Source organism: Lepisosteus oculatus, chromosome 7 (assembly GCF_040954835.1).
Source record: "Lepisosteus oculatus isolate fLepOcu1 chromosome 7, fLepOcu1.hap2, whole genome shotgun sequence".
NCBI lineage: Eukaryota > Metazoa > Chordata > Actinopteri > Semionotiformes > Lepisosteidae > Lepisosteus > Lepisosteus oculatus.
In genome coordinates this window covers 14,137,047-14,156,796 of record NC_090702.1, presented here as the reverse complement: position 1 = coordinate 14,156,796, position 19,750 = coordinate 14,137,047, and the positions used below count along the sequence as shown (strand labels likewise).

Sequence of the window (19,750 nt, the reverse complement as noted above, 5' to 3'; positions counted from 1 at the left end):
TCAGGAGAAAAATCTGGCCATGGTGCAAAAGCCACATTGTTTTCTTGAACTAGTATTTAAGGGGATTCCTGCTCATAACATCACACTTCCAACACCCCAGCATTTGAAAAGAACCACAAGCATATATTTCACCACAGTGTCTCTATAGAGGCTTCTGAAGTCTGTCAAGCATTTATTTGTGAGCAAAAAACACTGTGCCGCCACCTCAGGTGTTTTGTTACCGATAAACATTGGTGTACTTGTCTGTCAGCTCTTGGCGTTAACCGTTTTTAGTTCTGCTATCTCAGTCTGCTATCAGCACTGGTCTAGGGTTTTCCTTGGCAGCTTTGATTGGTTTCTCTTGGCTTATCTGGCCTTGGTTGATTTGTAACTATACCTGTGGTTTCTTTCTTGTGTACATTCCAAATGGCTGATTTTGGTTTATTGCTGATTATGTGGTTTGGTTCTGTGCTATGGTAATGACCGAGTTTTTTTTTATTTTAGCTTCACAAGCGCATACACTTCAACAGGAAGTTCAATAGTAGTTTTTTTTTATTTTGACTTTTAAACTAGACTCAAAACACTTAAGTCAAGGAGCAACAAGTTTACAGGATATTAACTACGAGTGCCTTCTTTCCCAACAACAATCACCAGACCAATAAATGGTGTCTGTTGGTCAACTTTCCCAAACATTTTGAAACCTCAAAATAGGTTCAACACAATAATATAAGATGGCAGAACTAAACAGACTTAAACAAAATATCAAGGAAATGCACTTAAGTAATGTTTTTTAATAAGAAATGATTACTATTAAGAGTTCATAATGAAAATCTTTTTGAAGGCACTGTAAATCCTCCCCATTTAATTAAGAAAAACTATCTGAAAATTATCTGTAATTAAAATGGCTGATTAAATTACAAAGTTATCTGCACCCTCATTATTTCAATCTTGGGTTTCTTTTGAGCAACTTGCTGAATACAACATAAAGTCAAAATTTAATTATTTTGTACCTAGAATAGGTTTGTTGTTTTGCAAATGGTACTTAACAATATTTAAGACTTGCTGTGGATTCTAATCGTATGAAAATTAAAATGTTCAAAGAAATTACTTAAATTTAGATTCCTTTAATACATTTTAATGGATGTTATGATTTCCAAACATTTATATAACAGTGAAATGAACACAATTTGGAAGTAAAAAAAAAGACAACTCATTCAAAATATCACATCTTCTTGTCCTTAAGGTGAAATAAAGCTTTTATGTCCAGCATTGCTTGACGAATGTTCTGCCCAAATCGATAAGAGTCCTGAAAACAAATGCACACAGAATAACCATAAACGATAATGTAGGTGTAAAAAACAGCACACTGCATTGTTAAACTTGGCTATCTATAACACATTAGTGATAGTTACATAAAACATAAAAACAGTTATAGCTGCAAACAACTGACAACATATTTAAAATATATTATTATAATTCAATGTAGCTTTTAATGTGACTTCCCCCAATCTAAATAACTTCTCAGTTACATCACTGCAAAGGACATTCTGAGCCTTATCTTGATTAGTGATTGTCTCTCAGTGACTTGACAAAAGATTTCTTCAACAAGTGCAAAAAACAAATACATTTTGGGACCAAATTCCTGTTTTTCTGGAGGAACCAAAAAGGAATATGTTTTCCAGTGATTTGAGTCCTGCACTCTTCCCACTGGGATTTCTAAGTAGTCCTGGGTGTTGGTGTTTGGAACTTATTACTTATTCTTATTTCAACTCTAAGCTGCTGGTCTGCTCTTCAAATTATCCCTACATTTCTTCATGTTCTCTGGTTTCTTACTGAATTTCATTACTTACTGTTCTGAGATTATCATATTTCTACATATCCAGAACAATTCCATTCTGATGTGTACTGTAGTTATTTCTGTCTATGCTCTAAATTGTAAATGAAGCTTACAATACCAGAAACCAGCAATACAAATAATTCAGTGCTTCCCCAGATTATATCTTGGACCATGGCAGTATGTTATACAAACCAGAGCTCAGCGATTTCCTATGAAAACTATAGGACTCTGAAAAGAATCCAAGAAACCCAAGAACAACAGTCTTCTAGACAAAATTTGTTTCTTCACTCAGGGTTTAGCACTAGAAGGTGTTTCTTTCTTATTTGCAACCTGTAATACTACTGTTATGTTTTTTTTGTTTCTCATTGGCTGCTGTTCTCCCAATGTTGTAGGTTAACAACTTTGTGAACAGCATCATTTGAGGCCAAACCATGCCAGTTTAAGGTATGGAAGCATGTCAGAATGGCATGGCAGGGTACCGCGCAGCTTTTTTCAAATTGTCCAGAAACAATATACTGTAACATGCGTGAGTTAGTATGGCAGAAAAAATCCTTTCAGATTTCTAAAATGCCAAAAAACGAAGTACTGTATATCACTGTTTTCCCAATATGTCAAAGTTTCATATTCAAGATTCTCTCACCCCTGAAGAAGGCTTCACAGCCAAAACATTGCATTTCCTTTCTTTTCAGCATTGAATAAAGCCGTTACCTGGTCCTATTCAAGATTCTTATGTTTTCCTCAATGTACGAACACAGAGCAACGTAATATAGTGTACAAAGTAGAAGAACCATACATACTGTTTCTGGGCTAGAGAACTTGCTGGAAATGTGGAAAGTAATGAGATTTTCCCCAACGAAATTGTAAGAGACTCCGTATCCATCGTCAGCTACCTAAAGAAAATAAATACAGAATACTGGTTCATATATAGCTCTTGTGTCAACTTGTGTAGGTCCTCCTGCTGAACAAAACCACATTTTACTGTATTTTTTTTGTTTATCATCACCTTTAGTTCTAATGTTCTATTGCCTACAGCTTCAGAAAAAAACTGAATTGAAACCCTCTATCTGAATAATAGTAATTAACTGACTTATTAAACATAAATCTTGTTTCTCAAACTGCAGTACACTTGATAGCTTCGTTATACATACTGAGGCATTTTGTTACATTTGCTTCACAAAATACTGCAGGTTTTTACCTCTGTAGCACACTGGATTGGTATTTGTTAGTTAACAACTAAGCAGTTTTTATTTGCTATGTATACAAAATAAAAATTTTAAATAATAAAAAAGTTCAAATGCTTAATATGAAAAAAAGCATGGAAAGTGATCTTTGGAAGATATCCAAAACAAAGCACGTTTCCAGTTTAAAAAAAACTGGGAACTATTGTGATATTAATTTAATTCCAAGATAGGCGGTACCAATATTTATATCAGCAGCTACATGTTAATTCTTACTTGCTTTCCCAGTATGCTATGATTCATATATTGACAGGGATTTTGCCACATATTTAATCTTATAAATGTCCTGCCAGGCAATTGTATACTAATATATACAATATTGCTAAACGATAAGGTAAGAGAGGAAAATTTGAAGCTGTTCAAACATCCACGTCCAGTAAAAAGGCATACGTATTACTCCACTCATCATTTAAGCAACTGTTCTTCAATAAAAACACACTGACAAGTTTCAATTACAATAAAATGAAAAGTCACAGTAATTAAGGTAGAGATTTAGAAGCTAAACTGTGTAAGCAAGTACACATTTTGTTTTCTAAAAAAATGATCTGATCTTCTAGATGTCACCATTACTAAAAGCAAAACAGGAAAACTTGCCGGTCCAAATCCCCCTCCAGCACTGATGTGGTTTGGGAACTTCTGTATATCCACCAAATGCTGCTGCTGTTGAGGGGTCTGGCTGGTGGACAGGCGCCAAGGTTCAGAGAGCACCTATATCAAACCAAGACAAGGCACAGCTACTTAGAGTCAAGAGAAATGTACGGAATATAGCCTATTTATACAGCTGTGGTAAACAGTATGTGCACTGCACACAATATATATGGTAACTGGATAAAAAAAGAACAAAATAACTTGTATTCATGGATTCTAGTGCAATGCCCCTCTGCCTACCCAGGGCACGGCCCATCTATTTCAGAGCTGGTATTTCATTTCACGGGACTAGTCTGTGGATTGCTCAAGCAGAGCATCTCATTCTCCATGTAAGCAGTCTCTCAGACAGGCTGATTCGCTTCAGTCATAACCACTATCAACCAGGTCATCTTTATTACTCAAGCGGGGTCTTGTCAATTTAAAACATATCTTTTTGAAAGGCTATGTATACAGAGACTCAATCAACTCAAATCATAACACAGGCAATTTTAACTCAAATACCATACATTACGCATCTGACATTTTTATAATATCACATGACTAGAGCTCAAAATTGTGTAATTCCAAGGTACATTCCTGCTGAAATAATCAACAAACCTATCTTTTCATTATGTCCTGTAAAATGGAAATAACGTTATGTATATGCTAAATCGGTTACTGAAGTAAAATGAAGTTGTTGAGTTTCCAATCTTACGTCAGTATTCATCTTTGATGATCACAGGACATTATTTCACAGAGGTTCCATAGGAAGCATCTCACATTTTGATTCACATCAGTTATGGCCTTGATTTTATCTTGTATTAGAAACCAACCATAACAGAATGAATGATCTTCAAAAATACTATTGTAAATATCAATAGATAAGAAAGGAGGTTCTATTAGTAGTGTATCAATAGTGTTTTTTTCCAAAATGAAGAGGTTTTACAGGTAATAATAATATAAGGCTGTGTTTGGTGACACTTTATTTCTGAGTATTATGTGAATAAAATAATTTATGAGTCAATCAGCGAGCACAGTAAATGTTTTATTAAAAGATAGTAAATATTCAGCTCCTACCAACTGTTTAAGTGGTAGCTGTTAGAGAAGGAAGTTAATGTATATGTCACACAAGCTAGGTTCACATTTGCACACTTACCTTATCTTTTATATTTGTTTTATTTTTCCTACTAAAAAAATACATCAATGAAATTGAAAACTGCTGCATTAATCTTCCAAGTGGATAATTTAAAAAAATGCCATACACTGGTACTTAATCTAAGTGTTGGGGAGACAAGGGCCCTATTTTAAATTTGACCTGAGACATTAGAATTCTTAAGTCTTTAGTTCTTGAGAGGGTTGGAAGAAAAGTGAAACTTTTCAATGGCTTGAAATGAAATGCTTTTGTTTTCAGGGCACATGTTCCCAAAAGTTTCTGACCTGTTTGAGAAAGGGGGAATCAATTCCAAGGTATTTGGAGACAACGTAAAGACAGAAGAGATGCCGGTCAATGCCTGCCCCAGTCATTGCCAGGCGATACATGAGTTGGTGTTTTTCTGCTGCCCTGCGAAACAGCGCCAACTTCTCTTCACCCTTTTCACACAGCAAAACAGAGAGAACTTTTACTGTGAGATACAGGCTACGCAAGAAAATTATACTGAGCAACTGACACTTTAAGGGTTTTATATTCAAATTCATAACTGATTTGTCTTATAAAACCTGCTTAATCAACCCAGCTATTGTCCCGTTTTCCTACAGCACAATCACAAAATAATGCATGACCATCTGCTTCAGGCCCTGCATGATGCTCCAGGGATAGGTAACATGTAACACCGAGTCAGGCTCTCTTTTATTTTGTGCTCGGTGTACTGATCCATACATCAAGGCTGCTCATTTTGAAATGACAGGTTCCTGTACTCTATTTCTTACTCAAAAGTCGTAATGTAGTACAATTTAAGAACGCATAGAAATCACATCTCACAGTTCTGTGTGGATCCTCCATGGCACGAACAAACGCTGTGGACTCATTTGTGCAGGAACGTACAGTTTCTGTTCGGCCTTCCCGGAACATCCGGGTCATTGAAGCTTCATAGGTCAAACAAAATTCTCCCTTGTCCTGAAAGAAATGAAACAGCCAAAAGTATGATTTACAAAGATACATTCCTGTTTTGCATTTATTTATGCAACATCAAACATACTCCATGGAAAAGCTTGAATGTTTTTATTTACAGTGCCATTTACATGTCCCTTTCACCTTTGTATAATACTAAATCCATCTAATATTTAATTTATCTTTAAATAACAGCAATTGAATCTATAAACGAAACTGGCAATTCTCAATTCTAGTCCTGGGTAAGTCCAGTGTTCTTTGGTTTTGCTACACAGGCTAATTTATTTAAATTTTCTTTTTGAGGTCTTATTTTAAATTTGGTTTCAGCTATTAAAAAGATGAAAGAGGTATGTAATTTGTGTGAACACTGTGCTAATTAATGACTTTCAGGACTGCCCTCATTCAGGTGGGCTAACAGAAATGTACCATATTAAGATTCCAGCAAATGGAAAAACTAACACTGTAAAAGTTGTCTGGTATAGTGCTATTCCCACCTGTTCAATTAATCACATGTTAAAAGATGTTTAGTTATAAAGGATAAAATTGTGAATTAGAAATGAGAAGACACTACATAAGGTTCTGTACTGAAGTTATTTTAATAATTCCTACTGTATTTTAGAAACTAAGGACTGAGTGCGGGTAAAAATTAACAAACAGATCAGTTACAGACATAGACACAGGAACTCTCCAGGACCGGGACTGAGAACTACTGAATTAGACTTTAATTTATAATTGTAAAATTAAACTATATTTTTGAAGAATTCTTAAATATGCATATATACCCTGTCAAGTGGTATTAATGTCCATTTTATTGTTAAGTAAGTGGCCTAAATGGACATTACATATTGCAATCATTGAGACTCATTCACATGTGGTTTTGAGAAAAGAAGTATTTGTACATTTATAAATAAACTGAATACCAGAGTTATTTTTTTCACTTCTTGAACAGGGCAGCCACATGACTTTAAACAAAAAACATGTTTATTGCTTGGCTAGAAATAAGATATTTTTTCCAATTTATCTTTATCTTATAAGGTTTATCTTATACACAGGTATCTTGTCTTCTCAAACATATTTTTAAATTATTACAGTACATAAAGAAAAGTAATGTAGAATATGAATTTCATTTGTGATTATTTTGTACAGTACATCTACAGTACCTTCTCGGTTTTACTCAAAGGCAACTCGGTGAAAAAGGTGTCTTACCCTAAAATGTGCCAGCTGTAGAGCAATCTGAGTGAAGGCATCAGGACTCGTTCTGCATTTCTTAATCAGGCCTTTGCCAAAGTCATCGAATATGCAGCCATGGAAATCAACATCATCTGCTATCGTCTTTGCAATATTATAGGAGCTCTCAATAATATCCTGGCACTACAAATAAAAAACAACATACACAAGTAATAATACATAATGCCTTGGGTAGCTGTATTATATAACAATAGAAAGAGTTTCAGAATAGTTTTCCAAGAGACAGTGTCAAAGTGTGTTTGAGTTCCATGCTTCACATTTCAGCTTTATCGTGTCTTGTAAAGGTGCAAGGAGCCTACATCGTATTTATATTTCACAAACGTTAGGTAACCCTTACAGATCGTATGTATAAATGCTGGTGCCATACAAGCAGTAATTCCTGACATACTTAATAATTCAATACAGCACTTGCTTCTTATGTACAGAATGTGCTCATTCTTACACAGCCCAATATAGTTTACAGTCATAGTTTCCCACTCAGCAGAGGCTTGTTCTACTGTACCTCCTGTGGAATATCCCACTGCAGCATGCTGGGAGGGGGAAGGTTCTTGTTTGTATCTCCTTTGCAGTGACCCTCTTCTGTATAACCCAAGTGAAAACAGTCTGTTGACAAAAGATACTGAAACAAATGCATTGATTAATAATGGACCAGGGAAAACAACAAGGGGCACATTGGACATTGAAATTTCACTACTCAGTGTGTTTATCACGTGCTCTCCCACTTCTGGCACTTGATTTCTACTGCTTTAGGTAGATCCTTACTTGCCTATCTCCTGTCTTCTTATCTGTCTTATTACAATAGCATAATGGCTTTCCTTTGTGGAAGTATGTGTAGAGACTTTACCTCCCATAGGTGACCAATAATTGGTGCATCGGCCCAGGAATGCTCAGCATTAGCTCCCAGTTTCCCATTCTTGTAAGCAATAAGGGTAAAAGATTTGTCAAACCACCTTAAAAAGAACAAAAAATCACTGATATTGTTATGTTTGTTTGAGCAATACACTGACAGTTTACCCCTCCGCATCTCTGTTTGCCATGGAAGTCTACTATATATAAATTACATGTACATATCTCCTTTTCATATAGGTACAAATTACATGAGTCCAACTACATAAATGATTATTTAAAATTCACGGTTTGTGAGAGGAAAAAATGCTGAGGCACTGGTATACTGATTTCTCATTAAATCTCATTCTCATGCAATAGCATTTTGTTATCTTTAAGGTTATCATCTTTTTCAGAAAAAAAAATATTTCTTTTCCACTTACCTGTCATAGCATTTTCCATGAAGCAAAGATTTGGCATACAAGTCAAGGGATCTCAGTTTCTCCTGGTCATAACCATGTGCTTCATCATCCAAAGTCAGGAAAATGGCTGCTTTCTCAATTGTATCAAGGGAAGTCTTGTTTACTCCCTGACTGAAGAAAGTAGCACGAGCTGTGGCCCATGGAATTCTGCGAAAAATTGTCAACCCGTAACTATGAAGAACTGTCACATCCTCATGTAGCCTAGAATGGACCACGCTAGTTAATGAAAATGTTTGTTTATATGCGTGCCATAATTAAAATAGATCGCCAGTTTATTACAAACCTAATTTTCCAAAATATGTATAATTATTGCAAATTATACCACTAGTATTTACAGCACATTAAAAGCAGAAGTGGGATAAACCACAAGCACTATCGGAGTAGAATCAGTGTCTAAAAAGAATAGTTTGACACCCTGCTAAGCATGACTAGAAATGTTCATTTCTTTCTAGGCAACGTCTCAATAGTCTCCCTGAAACCTTAATGATTCCTAGACGTCTGGCTCTGAATAATTGTTTATATTTCTGGCCTTAGAAAGGCAGATATCTCCTCTGTCATTCACCTTTCCCCAGCTGTGAGAGCAGCCACTTTCAGTTCTCCGGGCTGTGGCTCTGTTTTGTCATTCAGGATCTTCTGAAACTGCATCTCCAGCTCGGAGGGCTGTAGGTGACGGCCCCCATAATACAGCCACACCTTGAAGAAACGTCCCTTGTGGTACACCACCATGTGCTTGCTCTCTTTCAAATGCTGGACATAATCTTTTCAAGGAGAACAAAAAGCATAAAGGATGCTGTCAGATCAAGTCAACTCTAAGAAACCACATCTCATGTTATTTTGTGCTAGTATTGCTCTCACACGTATTATATTAAAATGCCTGTGCTGGCACTCACTGTCAATGCAAGCCAGACTTTTCTTGGTCATTTTTAGCACATTTAAAATGTTAACCTTTGATTTGATTGGCCTCTCTCAGTACCTAGATTGAAGTTCTAGAGTCAGAGATATTTTCTGTATTTAAAATCCTAAAACAGCCATTAAAATATCATATATCACTTTAAAAGCAACAGAAACTGTAAAGATTAAGTAATGGTTTTTACCAGATTTTCACAAAACAGATCATCACCTGTATCTACGCCTGGGATCCTGGTAGTGTTGAAAATCCTTTCCATCTGATAGGAACACATTGGAACAATGTCTAATGCTCTTAGCTGGGAGTAACCATAAAAGAAAAATGAATTGCAGTTTTAGTGGTACATCAATTACATGTGTACCCCATGTTAAATAAATTGCTTACAAGTTTAATACAAAAAATAAAAAAACTTAGTCTGCACACAATGCAGTATAAATGGTTCAGATAGATATTTCTATATCAAGCAGCTCCTCCATTCTGTCAATTTCCATTTCCTTCCTTAGAGCTCAGCAAACACTCCACTTGCTAGGAAATTAGAAAGGTTAACTCGGCCTATACACAGGCATAAAATTCCCTTCAATGCCCTTAGCTAGACAGCCCCTAATCTACTTTAACTATAATTACCTTTATTCAGATGCAAATCTCCAAATCAGTAAGGTATAAGAAGTAAGGTATAATTGAAAGATAATAATCATTTCATAATTCTATTACTTTTTACAGAAATGAGAAAGCTATAAGCAGGTGGTATATGTCAAAACATTGAATTCAGATGCTATGGAAAACATTAATAAATATTTAAATAATTCCACTTACATATTTTCATGACACAAAGGATTTTTGTTGAAACAGGCACATTTGTTTTTCAAAACCAAAAAGCAGTAACAAAGCTTTTAAGGCACTAGTATTTTTCTTAACACAGACTTTGTTTAACAACATCTACAGTAAACAAAAATGGACAGATAAAGTGTAAATTGTGTGTTTTTCAAGACAACAACTGCTTTATTTATATATCATTATGTAGAACAAAAGTTAAAACAAATGTTACCAACTTGCAGAAGCAACTTCATTACACTCATGGCAACATTAGTAACTGTTCTGGAATAATAAGGTTGGCTGTCCCCTGTAGTGTGAGGAAGCTGGCTGTAGTTTTTTTTTACCTATGGTATATACTTTAATAGTTGTGTTGTGCCTTCTTTTTCACCAAATATCCAATTTCTCTACCCCCTTTTTGATAACCTTTCATGAAATCACATGATACAACTTTGAGAAAACTGCACTAAGGGGCAATGAAATACATGTGAATGGGATCATTGGAAAAATAACAGTACACTAAAGGAGATTAGCATTGGTGTGCACTAGAGGACATGCAGTGCGTTCCTAGGGTATACAATTACTATAAAACCTGCCAAAATAGTGGGTTCAGTGTTCTCATTTGCATGTCTACCACATTTCATTGCTGCACAGTGTAGTGTTCACTATACAGTTATTTCACTTGGTCAGTTTACTGCAGTGCTACACAATTAAGACAGGTTAATTGCAAAAAAATGTGTTTGCCTGGAGTTTTATATTTTACTTTAATACTAGGAGAATGTTTGGATACAGTACCTCAGATTCTCTGGTGTTTTTTCAATTCATGCAAAACTGTGCTGCGTTGGCAAAACACAGCGTTGACTGTGAGTACGCTTTCGCCAGAAATACACAACTGATTAATTTAGAAAGGCTGCAGATCTTAACTACGTTTTGAAAACGGCTGCATTATCCCAGTGATCATTTCCACTGAGGGCAGTCACACCATTAACCGATCTCAGAAATCTCAGATCTCAGAAATCACAGAACAGAAATCATCAAGATGTATCAATATCACAATCCTTTCAGCTTACATGGTCAAGGATGCCAACTCTGAGTATAGAACTTCCCTAGTTCCGAGCATCCAGAAGTAAAGTCACCTGAGAGCCTAATGTCTTTCTAGCTTTGCTTGGCAAAACACTACTGTATTTTACACTCCTGATCTTTTTAATTCTTCTTTTGAGTCCACCCATGCTTGTACATATGCTTATTGCACATATGCTTTCACCAACCTGTTGTATATGCTTGTCTGAAATCAGGATAATTTTATTCAGCTGTGATAATGTCATTGCACAGTGAGAAAAACAACTTACTAAAGTACTAAAATAACAGAAGAAAACAAATCTAACATTTAGCGTGGATAAATAGAAGAGCTTACAGGAGCATGCTCTCCACGGTCTAGTTTGCGGCGGTACATCAACATGGCATGCACTACATTTCCAGCCCGTGCAGCCTGCCGGTGAGTGGGGGTGATATACAGAAGATCCTGTGATAAAGAGAGTGTTAAGATATGATAAGATAGTGTTAAACCATAATATTAGAACATAATGGTGCACTTAAGTGCTTCGAATTGAAGTCTACACTAACAAGACTGCAACTGAAGGAATCCATTTTCATATAAGGGAATTTAATTACTTCCATTCTTTACTTACTGAGCTGACCAATTTTTTTTGCAATTGATCTTATATATGGAAGTTCTATAATTCACTTTCTTTTCTCTCTAGGCCAAGCTTAAGAGCATATTGAAGTGCCCAGAGAGAACACAGGAATCCAGCTAACAGGCAATAAGAACAGTGGGCCTTTTCATAACCAATCTTGCAACATGCAGAGTATTTTGATCTTTAATTATCTATCATTGTAATCAGTCCTGCTGGTCTCATTTCTTACCATGACATAATAGTTACTGTTGACCATAATGGGACTTCGGCTCCTAAGATAAATGTATTCCTCCCACCAGTCACTCACCTATCAACAAATTAATATATATATTAAGTTCTGGTTCTGTAATATGAAAGCAAAAATACATATTTTCTTCAAATCTTTAAAAGTTACAGCATATTTCTCATTAAATATATTTTCTATCATCCTGGCAACTTATAAAGTACCAAGAAATTTTAAGTGAGTTTATATATTGTGATCATAAAAGCAGCTAATTAAATTTATTTATTTATCCATACAAACAGAGGTGTCATTTAGATATGCCAACACTTAATGGATCCTTGGTTGTACAAAAGGACATGACGGAAATGCAAGAAACAGGAGAAGGTGACATACTTACATAATTTGTTGCCCACCAGGATTTTAAGATGAGGTACTTCTGTAGTTTTGGAGCTGGATCTTTTCTGAATTCATTGGCCACGCTTTCCATCTGTTTGTATTGCTCATCATCCAGCAGGGGGCGTACAGACTCAAGGTACTGTAAGTCAATTAAATCAGAGGATTGTATTAGTGTTTAAAGTAGTTAAGAAATTACCTTTCCACTGCCCACTGAATATGTTAAATATGCAAGTCTACTAAAACCTCTGTACATTTTGTTAATAGGCATGAAATGTGGACACTTACAGTATTTTTCTTAAACTTCTTATAATCATAATTATTGGTAACCGGTTATGTTATGTATATACATATGTATATGTTTAACTGGTTATGTTTTCGAATACATTATATACTGAATTATTACTACTGTTGTTGCTGTTGGCTGTAATACAAGAAGAAAAAAAAAGATAAGGATTTTTTCAAGAACATCAAAAATGAAGTTGATTTTGCATTTCTTGAAGAAGTCAATCAGAATTCCCAGTAAGTTGAAACTCCATTTCAAAAGCATTGCTTTTTACTGGGAAGAGAATTTAACTTCTTCCACTGCACTCCGACAAAGAGGTGGACCGCAAACTGCAGTTACTCACTCTTGCAATGGTGGCGTCAATGCTGGGGACCGGGAGTCTAGGAAGAGAAGCCTGGAAACTGTAGAGCAATGGCCTGCGGCCAGAAAACAGCTTCACAAGATTCTGAGCCCACAAGAAAAAAAAAAGCAGGGAGTAAGCAATTGTGCAGCTGGTTCACTTGATTTTCTTCTGAGTTGTAATGAAATGGAATATAAACCTTACCGCCCAGATTTTGGTGGTCACACTCATTTTTCCATGTGGCTCAAAAATCCAGCCATGGTATGACAGCAGCACTTTGAGGATGTAGCGAAGGATCAGGATAAGAGTCAGCCATAGACCAGTCGCAAACAGCATGGCACTTAGAACAGTCTGGGTCTGGGTTGTGAGATAATCCCTACAAGACCAATGGCAAACAAGATCTCTGTGTGGGTTTAAGGGCTGGAATTCTTTCAAACCCAAATTAATACAAAAATATCGAAAAGGTAAAAAAAACAGTACCTTGCTAGTTTGATAAATGAGATGATAAAATACACTCACTTTAAAAATTACTGAGACCCTTGCATAGTTTTTACATTGTGTTTCTTTAAACCTTGCAGACATCACACTTCGATATAACAATTCTTAAATTTCTTATGTAGAAAACATGCTCTCCACATTTGAAGCAAAGAACAAAAAGAAAGAAACACTATTCATATGAAAAAAGTCAGGATTTCATTATTATTCAAACCCTTCACTGTGTGCACATCTAAATTTGTTTAGGTACACAAAATTAACCTTAATGGGTCACATAATTAGTTGTGTAAAGTAATAATCTCATTTTCATAATAAGAAACACCTCTATTTGTAAGGTTCCTTTGTCAGGGAGTAAATTTCAAGCCAAGATCCAACTATGAAGACCAAGGAATGTTCAAACCAAGTCAGCTACAGAATAGCTCACTGTATGAGATGGGAGAAAATGTGCATCAGTATCAATGATCAACAATACCCAGAATTACACTTAAAAACTAGCTTGTGTGACAGAGTGGCAAACTCATCTGTAATCTCTCATAGTGTTTGTAACAAAGGAAGTAAAAATGCATACAGGTGGCAAAAGGGTTTAGTGCCAGACCAGTTAAATCTGCAGACCCAACACAGCACATTTCCATCCAACTATCAATCATGGTGGTAGCAGCATTATGTTATCAGCAGGTACTGAAAAGCTTGTCAAGACTGAGGAAGAATGGATGGAGAAAAGTGCAGGCAAAGTTTAGAGAAAACCCCGCTTCAGTCTGTCCTGTCTGGAATAGAAATTCACCTTTCAGAAGGATCATGACCCAAAGCACAAGAACAAAGCCAAACAGGAGTGGCTTGAGGATAAGAAACTGAATGCCCTTCAGTCCTGAATCTGAATGAAGACTTCAAAACAGCTGTCCATTTTGCTGTCCATAACTTGAGAAAATCTGTCAAAAGGACTAGGCAAAATGTGTACCATGCTAGCGTGAAAGGCTAGTAGCTAAACAGACTTGAGGTTGTAATTACTCCCAAAGGTGCTTCCACCAAATATTGAGTTTGGAGATTGGAATACTTATTTTAGTATAAGTAAACAACATATTTTAGTATTTTTTCTCTCGTTTTTGCAGACATTTATTTTAACTAATCTTACCTTTAGACGTCTTTAGTATTCCGGTTTTGACTAAAATATTATTTTTTAAAAATGTCTAAGCAGCATTTTAACTTCAAAAATTGGAACAGCATGGGAAGGGTCAGAATACATTTGCAAGGTACTGTATATAAACGTAATAAATAGGCACCACTACAACTACAGAACAATTTAACTTGAGTTAGGATTATATTTGTTGGATTTATTCATATACAAAGAAGAATATACAAAAAAAGTTGCTTTACGGGCTAAACAAACATTAGGCGAGGACCTGGATTTCTGAATTAAACGTTCGAGAATACAGTGTTGACCTCACTAACCTGACAGGCAGAGTTTTCTTGATGCCATCAATCATTCCAACAGATGGGTCTATTCTTGCGTACATTGTACTCATGATAGCAATAACCACTATCAGCCAACTCGAGGGGCTGGCAGGGTACACTCCGGTCAGGATGCCATTCTACAGCACAATCAAGGAACACATTCAACATATCAGACAGGGCAACACCAATCTGCAACGCAAACTGTGTAAAGGGTCAGCGACCCACAGTTATAAGCTGTGTATAAATAGCAGTTTGGGCTGCTTTACCTTGAACCTGATGAAGCGCTTCCTCCATGATGTCACTCCCGACACGTAGATGTTTTTCAGCACTTCACGGCTCAGCTGGAAGTCAATGCCATCCGGGGTGACGGTGAACTGAAAGGCTACAGCCTGATGAGCTTCCGCCATTTTACAGATCTGGCCACCTGCTAAAAAAGGCCACTACATTTTATCTACATAGTGCACACTGTAAAAGCATGATCATGGTGGCAGCAAATGCCAGCTTTATGCTAGCACTAATCTGGTATAGTCAGTCATTTTTTATCCCCTTACAAAATCCTGCTCTGAGGAAGAAGACATTCATAACTAATATTCCTTCTTTGCTGAAGCATCTTTCATGGTACATCATCCCAAGGTGCTGTATAATGAAACAAAATTAAAGAGGCAAGTATACAGACAAAATATAAAATTAGACAGAATTAAAAGCTAGGGTACAAAAGTGAGAGGATTTGAAAATGCTGACTGATGTGGGATATCATTCCAAGAGATCACTCAACTGTTTTGGAGCAACAGGACGTAATAAAATTCTTATATTGGACAATAAACTCTTCTTGAGTGCCAAAGTGTTGCACTTAACTTGATTAAAGAGATGCTCAAAACAACCGTGGAAAAGGGTTCTCTTATTCAACTAGCTTCCCAAATACTGCTGGCCTTGTGGCAGTAAGTGCCCTGCTGTAGGAGTGCTGGTGTTGCTTGAAGGCAACTAAATGAACAGACAAAACAAACCCCCTCTATCCATGTACAAGTTTCTGTCCATTTCATGAAGTGAAGATGGTTACTGTAACAGTGGGTGATTTGTAAATTATGTAAAATTCCACCAAGATATAGCTATAAATTCTCAAATCTATCTGGCTGTGGGCCACTGGGAGGAGAACCTAAAATAGGATTGGAAAAACAAAAGTACGTAACTTAACGGCACGTTGTAGTTTGCTAATAGTTAACTTAAAACAAATAGCTAGATGCTCCGAAATACTCAGATCACGGACGTGTACAAAAACGGGTGATAAACATGATAACAGGGTACAGTATGTACTCTTCGTCATGGTCATGTTCGCATACCAATTGACGCCAAATACGAAGAGCACCTAGTAAGGCCAAAAACAACAGTGTGGACTATCAACAGAAATTTTAAAAACCCTCCTAAAATGTTCATCCTCCTAAAATCACGTGATCACACAAAATCCCAAACCTATCAAAAACAAAGAATTAATCCGTATGTACTGACCTGTACAAAATACCAAATACTAACGACAAGTTAGAAATAAGCTTCTGTGACGTGCTTTCAAATGTTTTTTTTAAACTAGTATAGCTCACGATCTCCGACTTAAGTCGATGAACAACCACCGAGCCAGAAACTCTCCCAGACGCGAGTTAATGTTAACGTTTAATATGTTTTGTTCGCTGTTGTATGTTTAGTGTTTCACAACGTTAAATGTTGTGAAAATAACGAATATTTACAGTACGTGAATAGAACATCATTTGTTAAAAATAAAAAATACATCACCTGCGTCCTTTGAAATTGTGCAGTGAACCTGCTACTAAGGCAAAGATAGTGACCATGAAAACTGAATGCTACCGGAAAAGCTCGGTGTGAGTATATTTTTCGGGCACGAAATCGCGTATGAGACTGAACTGCGCGATGTAACGGAACATCTTAGTTTCTGTGAAACTGGGGATCAGGCCAACTTTTTCAAAAAAATTAAATACCTAACATAAATATTGCACTCGATGGCCTATCAATTTTTTTCTGCACTCTCATCTACTTCGAGAAAAAAATATTATTCGCAAACGTTGGGGTGCCAATTTAAATTTCTTTTCTCCTAAATACCCGAATACACTCGTTTGTTTACTAGGCTGTTACACTTAGACTTGTACATGTGCGTTACTGCAACACTGTAGAGTAGTGGTTAGGGATTTTTAACTGAAAATGTTTTCGTTCCGATCACAGGTGGAAACTCTGTAGTTGTAACCTTGAGTAAAACACTTTACTGCATTCTTCCTTCACCTTTCACAATTAACTGAGATGGCAGAATGGTTAGGATTGCTTCCTTGCAGCGCTGAGGCCCTGGGATCAAATCCTGGGGGTGCTATCAGCATGGAGTTTGTATGTTCTGTGTGTGCCTTGCACCAAGTGCTTCCTGGAAAAGGGTCTGAACCAAAGTGACCCTGAATTGGATAAAGTGGATATTGAACGTGATGTAATGATGATGTGACTTAAAGGGGTTGTGTAGTATACGAGGATGCAGATATTATTATCAACTGGGGACATAACTGCCAAAAGTATCCAACACAATGTCCTGACTGTGTCTGTGGGGAGAGACCCCCAGTTAAGCTCCCCTAATGAAACAAGAGTACCTCCACTCACATTCTCCCCCTCTGGATGCTGTTTGCTCCAGCACTGCACCATGAAAACATGGTCAGAGGAACAGTAACACAGTTGGGAACAGTATGTGGGGAAACGCAGCAATAACAAATCATTTTCAGTCTTGATAACTCAAAATCCATTACATTACTGTATTTTTTAATTGATGTTATTGTCATTCAGAATTAATATATCTCTATTTCAGTCTGGCAAAAAAAATATTTAGATATCTTAAAATGTATCTGCTGTGAGGTCACACAGCCCTCGTTTGTTTTTAAGTGGAGTGTTTGAATGACCCAGTCAAGACTGAAAGGCATTTTCCATCACGTGTGACTGGAATTCCACCAAGTGGGACAAAGTTGACATTTCTATTTACAGATCTGAGAGGTATAAGAGTGAGTGTAGCCTGCTTGCTGACAACATCATGTGTCAAATATAAACACTGCAACGAATTCAGGTGCTATAGAGAACTGTGTCAGGAAATGGCTTTTTAGCTACAGAAAGCTGGAATTAAAATTATTCAAAGTGGCATATCCCATTCCTCAAATGCATGTGAGCTTGCCTTTTATTAACAATGAGGCATTTAGGATTTCAGATATTTGTGGACGGGCATTGGAAAGAAGAATTCCCATAAAGGTTCCAGATGCTTCATGTTAGTATTTCTTTTTCATCATTTGTTCCCAGATTTGCAGGAAAGAGGAAATATGGTATACACGTTTATTGATCCTTGTGTTCTAGAGACAGAAATCTGAATTAAACCAGTTATGTCTGAGCATAATTGTGACAGCAGTGATCTTTCTGATTTGTGGCAAAGGTACTAACAAGCTGTTGAGTTTATAATTGGGAAAAGTATTGCTTAACATAACATAATATTGCTTAACATAATAATTAATAATAACATCAGCAAAGTATCATCCTTGTGTTCCACCACAACATGTTGTAGTGCTCAAAGATAATAATGTAGCAAACAGTTGCAAATGATGTAAAACGTGTGTTTAAATAAGTTAAAACAGCTCAGACAAAATAAGACAAGTGGTACTGAAGCAGATGATTTGGATATGAGACAACACTAAGCAACAAAACAGCTAAAACATGCAGCAGGCTATGGTAGACTGGCTTTGAGCATCACATACACAGAAAGCTAATGTCTATACAGGATGTGTATAAGTTAGTAGGACAGATGGACACTTCTACAATGTCTGAGGGACACTTACTGTACTTAAACTTACTATAAGTTTATTACTCATACCCATTGTAATGTATTTGGGAAACTTTAAGGGCTGCTTGTACATAAAACAAAATGTTAAAAAAATGTAAAAAGTATAATATTCACTCGGCAGCAAAAGCAATCTTGTTAATTTCAACCGGAATAAATTAACATTAAACTGTGAAGCGTGGCTGGTAAATTGCTATTATTATATTTGTGTGGACAAAAGTTGACTGATGTTGAATACCCCATATGTCAGATTATTTCTTTAAAAATATGCAAATATTTTTTAAATTGAAAACCTGTTCAGACATCAAGTGCTTGAAGTTACATGACAGACCTGTAATGTAATTTCAAGCATTACTCAGATTATGGTTTGACAAATAAGCTTCAGCAGCGTCAAACCATAATCTGAGTCTGAAGATTGCAAGGCTATAAAACAAAACAAGACAGCAGCATTGAAATGGATTGAAACTGAATGTGATGCCTCTTCTTGTTGGCTGTTTTATTGCATTCAAATGAAAATGAACGTGATGAAACAAGAGTAAGAAGAATTTCCTTTTGTAGAAGCATCTTAACAAACAAAATTAAGTGCAGCAAGAATTACAAATAAAAAAAACTTACCTTGTGGCAGGTGAGCAAGAAAAGAACCAAAAATAGGAAAGAAAGCTTAACAGAGCACAGCTTCAGACACTTTCAGAGCTCGGAGAGTTTGATTGTCTCTGTTGACCAGTGTGATTTAAACGTCCTCCACATTACAATGCTCCAACTCTCTGTTGCTGTGTCCTTTCCTATGTGCCCTCTCTCTCTGTAAAGATTAACTTGCTGTGTGTGTGTAATAGGACACCATGAAATGTTCTACTGTACAGTACCTCAGTTGGTACTCTTTAAATATAACATATTTTCTAGGTACTGACATTGAATGCATAAATGCAGATTGCTCTTATTAGCCGGGTTCATCTT

General features: G+C 36.3%; 1 protein-coding gene across 5 annotated transcripts; it reads right to left on the bottom strand.

The window, feature by feature from the left end:
• Positions 1 to 1,087: 1,087 nt before the first annotated feature.
• On the bottom strand, positions 1,088 to 19,582 carry cpt1b (carnitine palmitoyltransferase 1B (muscle)). Of its 5 annotated transcripts, XM_015353211.2 has the most exons (19): positions 19,412 to 19,572; positions 15,207 to 15,367; positions 14,938 to 15,077; positions 13,201 to 13,372; positions 13,000 to 13,101; positions 12,375 to 12,512; positions 11,984 to 12,061; positions 11,475 to 11,582; positions 9,464 to 9,548; positions 8,906 to 9,101; positions 8,305 to 8,490; positions 7,881 to 7,986; positions 7,539 to 7,655; positions 6,995 to 7,159; positions 5,660 to 5,794; positions 5,119 to 5,271; positions 3,649 to 3,762; positions 2,614 to 2,706; positions 1,088 to 1,285 (listed from the first exon to the last, which is right to left on the bottom strand). In XM_015353211.2, the coding sequence occupies exons 2-19, from the start codon at positions 15,345 to 15,347 to the stop codon at positions 1,202 to 1,204; spliced, it is 2,313 nt and encodes a 770-aa protein (XP_015208697.1). In that variant the 5' UTR covers positions 15,348 to 15,367; positions 19,412 to 19,572; the 3' UTR covers positions 1,088 to 1,201. The 5 variants fall into 5 exon arrangements, with proteins under 5 accessions (XP_015208697.1, XP_006633799.2, XP_015208699.2 ...); XM_006633736.3 differs by lacking the exons at positions 1,088 to 1,285; positions 2,614 to 2,706 and having other exon boundaries at positions 3,532 to 3,762; positions 15,207 to 15,364; positions 19,412 to 19,577; XM_015353213.2 differs by lacking the exons at positions 1,088 to 1,285; positions 2,614 to 2,706; positions 19,412 to 19,572 and adding an exon at positions 16,723 to 16,809 and having other exon boundaries at positions 3,532 to 3,762; positions 15,207 to 15,364.
• Between the last annotated feature and the right edge of the window lie 168 nt (positions 19,583 to 19,750).